Consider the following 6,007-nt stretch of genomic DNA (forward strand, 5'->3'; position numbering starts at 1 on the left):
TCAGCCCGAGTGCAGCAGAGATACTCAGGATTTCTGACTTCAGAGAAGACACCCAAGGGAGGACAGGAGATATGGGGAAGGGCTGTCCAAAACCACCAACAAACAAAAGCCTAAACCCCTTTCTGCAACCCCCTTCGTTTAGTACTGGGGGTGCAGAGGCCCTGCTCCTCACAGCACACTCAGCCAGCACAAACCAGAGATCCATCCAGGGATCTGCATGAAGGTCCTGCCAAGCAGGAAAAAGGGTGGGTGTATGGTGGGAGAAGAGTCTGTGAGAAATGTGTTCGGTTTTTCTCAGACAAGTCTGTCCTCGCTTGTCACTGTCTTTTCCTCCTTGCACAGGCCACTGAGTCCATAGGGAGAAAATGTCCAACAGCAGCTCCATCACTGAGTTCCTCCTCTTGGCATTCACAGACACACGGGAGCTGCAGCTCTTGCACTTCTGGCTCTTCCTGGGCATCTACCTGGCTGCTCTCCTGGCCAATGGCCTCATCATCACTGCCATAGCCTGTGACCACCACCTCCACACCCCCATGTACTTCTTCCTCCTCAACCTCTCCATCCTCGACCTGGGCTCCATCTCCACCACTGTTCCCAAAGCCATGGCCAATTCCCTCTGGGGCACCAGGGCCATCTCCTATGGGGGATGTGCTGCACAAGTCTTTCTGCTTGTCTTTTTGATTGGAGCAGAATATTCCTTTCTCACCATCATGGCCTATGACCGCTATGTTGCCATCTGCCAGCCCCTGCACTACGGGACCCTCCTGGGCAGCAGAGCTTGTGTCCACATGGCAGCAGCTGCCTGGGGCAGTGGGTTTCTCTATGCTGTGCTGCACACGGCCAATACATTTTCTATACCACTCTGCCAGGGCAATGCCTTGGACCAGTTCTTCTGTGAAATTCCCCCGCTCCTCAAGCTCTCCTGCTCAGATGCCTACCTCAGGGAAATTGGGCTAATTGTGGTTACTGCATTTTTTATCTTTGCTTGTTTTGTGTTCATTGTGGTGTCCTATGTGCAGATCTTCAGGGCCGTGCTGAGGATCCCCTCTGAGCAGGGACGGCACAAAGCCTTTTCCATGTGCCTCCCTCACCTGGCCGTGGTCTCCCTGTTTATCAGCACTTTAATGCTGGCCTACCTGAAGCCTCCCTCCATCTCCTCCCCAGCTCTGGATCTGGTGGTTACTGTTCTGTATTCAGTTGTGTCTCCAGCAGTGAACCCCCTTATCTACAGCATGAGGAACAAGGAGCTCAAAGGCACATTGAAGAAACTCTTCCTACTGGTGGTATTTCAGAAGCAGTGAAATGCACACGTGACCTCCAATTGACACCAGACATGTGGTATGGTTTGGGTGTTCTGTCATTGATAATCTTGGTCATACACGAATGGCTGCAGTCATCCCGCTTCTCCAGGGACACAAACACTGTCTGTCTGACCCAGAGGCCCTCTCTAAATGTTTCTGTCACCACGTTACGGCTGGGCTCCTGTGTGTCACCTCTCTAATTTTATGGGAGTTTGTCAGTTCAGCGCCTGAGGCTTGGCATTTACTTCCAAAGCTGGACTCAAGAATATGTTTGAGGAACTGCAACCCAAAAGGCTGCAGGGAGTATCTGCTCAGCTTTTACCAGCAGTGGGTCCATTGCTAATGCATCTAGAACCAGCTGTGCAGAGCATGGGTTAGCCCCTTGCTTCTTGTCACAGAGATGACCCCTGCAGCACCGCCGCTACCTACACCAAATAAATGAAGTTAGTCTTCCCCTGTGTAGACATCACCCTCTTCACCTTGTTTACCTTCAGGAGGTTTCTGTTGGCCAAACCCTCAAGTGTTTCAAGTCCCTTGGACTGAAGATCCACTTTTCCAGCTGTTAAAAGCAAGTGGGAGATGGCTCATCCTCCCTTGGGATGGCTCTAACAGGGTAACAACATCAGGAATTGAAGGGCACTACAGGCAATAAATGGCATATACATTGAAAGGAATTGCTGCCCAGGGTAGAAAGTACCACAGCAACCAGCTTAGAAACATTGGAAGAGGATACAAAACATTAAGAGCATGGCGCATGGGGAAAGGGTTAGCAGGGTAGGCTGATCTGAGTGTATAAGGATGTTAAAACAGAAGAATGTGAGAGGGGGAGAAGAGGATAAATGGGAGTGAAAGAAGACATGGCAGTGGTCAGGGCTGTTTGGGGTGCCTGTGAGGCAGCCCTGCACTTGATGTGAATTACATCTGTGGTAAGGAGGAGCCTGAGTGCTTTCTGTAATGCTGACAATGTGAAGGGGAAGGAATGACAGTGTCATTCCATCTGGAAGAAACCTCAGGAGGCATGCAGACCAACCTCCCACTGAAAGCAAGGTCATACCATGTGAATTGGCGCTATGTCTAGACGTCGTGAAAACATCCAAGGATGGAGCTGGTGCACACTCTCTGGGAAACAGCTTCCAACACGTGACTGTCCTCATTTTGGAGAAGGTTCTGCCTACATCTGACCTGATGTTCTCTTGTCTCCCATTGCCTCTTGTACTTGTATTTTGTACTTCCTGAAAATGTCGTCTTGGAAACCTTATCATAGGCAGTTACACTGCTACACTGTGGTACGTTGACCTTGGCTGGACGTCCACCAAAGCCGCTCTATCCTCCCCTCTTCATCTAGACAATCTAAAAAACCACCTTCCTCCCATTCCTCCCTTCTTCCCTGGCTTAAATTTATTCCCGATTTTCTCTACCTGCTCCCCCAAGCGGCACAGAGGGCACAGGGAATGGGGGTTGTGGTCAGTTCATCACACGGTGTCTCTGCCGCTCCTTCCTGCTCAGGGGGAGGACTCCACACACTCTTCCCCTGCTCCACTGGGGGGGTCTCTCCTAGAGGAGACAGCCCTCCACAGATTTCTGCAACGTGAGTCCTTCCATGGACTGCAGTTCTTCACAACTGATTCAGCATGGGTCTCTTCCATGGGATGCAGTCCATCAGGAACAGATTGCTTAAGCGTGAGTCCCCCATGGGGTAACAAGTCCTGCCAGCAAACCTGTTCCAGCATGGGCTCATTTCTCCACAGGGCCACAGGTTCTTCCAGGAACTTCTCCAGTGAGGGCTTCCCACAGGGTCACAGCCTCCTTCAGGTGCATCCTCCTGCTCCAGCATGGGATCCTCCATGGGCTGTGGAGGCCAGCTTGCCTCACCATGGTCCTATCCATGGGCTTCAGGGGAATGCCTGGAGCACCTCCTCCCCCTCCTTCTTTAATGACCTTGGTGTCTGCAGAGTTGTTTCTCTCACATAGTCTCACTCCTCTCTCTGGCTGTAATTGGACCCCATTTTTTTCTTTTTCCACTTCTTAACTATGTTATCCCAGAGGCTCTATATCTGTCATTGATGGGCTCACTTTTTGGCCAGCGGTGGGTCTGTCTTGGAGCTGGCTGGCATTGGCTCTATTGGACATGCAGGAAGTTTCTAGCAGCTTCTCACAGAAGCCACCCCTATAGCCCCTTCCAATACCAACGCCTTGCCACACAAACCCAATGCATATGTGTTTCCCTTGCAAGACCTTCTCCCTCCCAGGCTGAAAAAGCCCAGATCCCTCAACCTCTCCTCACAGGACAAGGTCTCCTGTCTTGGTGGTCTCCCCTGGACTGGCTCCAGTTTATCGATGCCTCTCTTGCATTGGAGGAAGTCAAACCTTTGGAAACATTCTGGATGTGGTCTGACAAGTGCTGAGCCAAGGGGAAGGGGATAATCACTTCCACTGGCTGTGCTCCTGCTTATACAACCCAGGATACCTACAATCCAGAGCCTTGTACACAGAGCTGAAAACCAGCCAGGCAGTCTGTAGCCTTTGACATTGCAGTGGGCTACCCAAACTGAGGGGCGGGACCTTGGATTTGTCCTTGTTGGCTATCATAACGTTCCTATCAGCCCACCCCTCCAGCCTGGCTAGGTCCTTCTGGATGGCAGCCCTGTGCTGCAGTGTAGCATCTGCTTCCTTAATCTGATGTCCTCCAGAAACATTATGAGGAAGCACTCTTTCATCTTCTTTCAGATCATTAGAAACATCTCTGTACTGGCTGGGGTTGGCATGCAACTATTTTTCTTCCTAGCAGCCTGTACAGTGCCGTGCTTTAGATCTGTGACCAAAACCGTGTTGATAACACGCGGATGCTTTAGCTATTACTGAGCAGGGCTTGCAGAGCATCAAGGCCTTCTCTGCTCTCACTCTGCCCCTCCCAGGGAGTGGGCTGGGGCTGGGCAAGGGGCTGGGAGGGGACACAGCTGACCCTAACTGACCAAAGGGGTATTCCACCACACATGACATCATGCTTGGAGATAAAACTGGGTGGGGATGTCTTTCCAAGGGGAGCCTGGCTGGGCATCAGTCAGTGAGAGGTGAGACGTGGTCAGTGATTGCCTTTACACCACTTGTGTTGGGGTGCGTGGGGTCCTGTCTTTTCCTTCACTTTTTAAACTGTCTGTATCTCAACCCAAAATTTTTTATTACCTTTCATCTTCTGATTGTCTCTCCCAGCCCCCTGTGGGGGAATGATCGAATGCCTGGTGGGTGTTTAGTCACCAGCTGAGGTCAATCCGGCACAGACAGATAAGTTTGAAAATATTTAAAGAAGACAGAATTACTCTGTGATTAGCAAATCCTTGGGTAGCGTTCAATTTGAGTACCTGCAATGAACAGGTGTAATGGAGTCAATGAGTCTTCCTTTATCACCCCTGGAGGACCTCTTTATCTAAGTATCACGCTTCTCAGACTAATCATTCCATAATTTTCTGAAACAAATGGGCCGTTCCACTGGAGAAAATCATCTCCTTGGAAGTGATCTCTTCTGGAAAGGGTTATATGTTCTGTTGGCTATTGTCCTGGTTTTGGCTAGGATAGAGTTAATTCTCACCAGAAGCTGGGATGGGGCACAGCCAGGACAGGTGACCCAAACTAGCCCAAGGGGTTTTCCATACAGTATGACATCATGCTCAGCATAAAAGGGGGCTAGCCGAGGAGGGGTGGTGTGGTTCTGGGCAGTTCCAGGAAAGTCTGAGTGGCGGTTGGTCATGTATGATTGTCGGGTTGTTGGGTAAGAAACTGCATTGTGTACCACCCGTTTTGTATATTCTATGTGCTGCTGTTGTTATTTCCCTCCCCCTTTGCTGTCCCAGCAAACTGTCCTTATCCCAACCCATGAGTTTTATCTTTGTCTTCCCATTCTCCTCCCCATCCCACCTGGAGAGGGGTGAGTGAGCAGCTGCATGGCGCTCAGCTGCCGGCTGGGGCTAAACCACGACAGTCCTTTTTGGCACCCAACGTGGGGCATGAAGGGTTGAGATAACGACAGATCTGACCAGAGCATTATAAAACAAAATTGTTGTAAGTATTTATAAAGTTATTTAAACAGTCGCTGGTCACAATGGTGTTTTGTTTGTTCATGTGGCTGTGGTATGTAAACCCTCACTTGCTGTACGTCCCTGCAGCGCTGTTTATCACCTCTGGGAGAGGGGTCAGGATTCTCATTTTGCTGTACTGTGTGATATTGACTTATGATATGATAACATCATTGGTCATGAGGTTAAGCTAGTATTTGTATGTGGCATTGCTGTCATGTCTGTACCTCGGACGACATCTCTCGGAACTGATTAATAATCATGCCCAGTCTATGGGGAAGACAAAGGGGGATACTTTCTCTTGCTCTTTCACCTTCCCTTTTTCTTTCAGGCTGGTTAGAGAGGCTTTTGAGAGGTGTGTATACCCTTGGGATGTTCAAGACAGCATATTCCTGTTGCTAGGTCTCCTGAATGTGTTTCAAGCCCTGTTCAGGGTTACAAAACATTGTTTTAAGAATACCATCGAGAGATCTGCCCCAAGGCTGACTAGTCAGGGGTGGCATGGCATGTGGGAGAATATGGGCAGGTATCTAGAGACCTTCTCACCTCCAATGGTTTGAAATTTCACTCCTGAACAACTGCAGGACCCTGAGAAAGTGACAGACTATTTGAAAGGAAAATGCTATAGCTATTCCA

The 6,007-nt window shown here is 49.8% G+C and overlaps 1 protein-coding gene across 1 annotated transcript; it reads left to right on the forward strand.

Moving 5' to 3' along the window:
- Positions 1-365: 365 nt before the first annotated feature.
- Positions 366-1,220, forward strand: LOC129200059 (olfactory receptor 14A16-like; the record flags this gene model as incomplete). Its single annotated transcript, XM_054811314.1, has 1 exon — positions 366-1,220. A coding segment is annotated over exon 1 (855 nt), but the record flags the coding sequence as incomplete, so codon positions are not given.
- Between the last annotated feature and the right edge of the window lie 4,787 nt (positions 1,221-6,007).

Source organism: Grus americana (assembly GCF_028858705.1).
Source record: "Grus americana isolate bGruAme1 chromosome 27 unlocalized genomic scaffold, bGruAme1.mat SUPER_27_unloc_1, whole genome shotgun sequence".
NCBI classification, from domain to species: Eukaryota; Metazoa; Chordata; class Aves; order Gruiformes; family Gruidae; genus Grus; species Grus americana.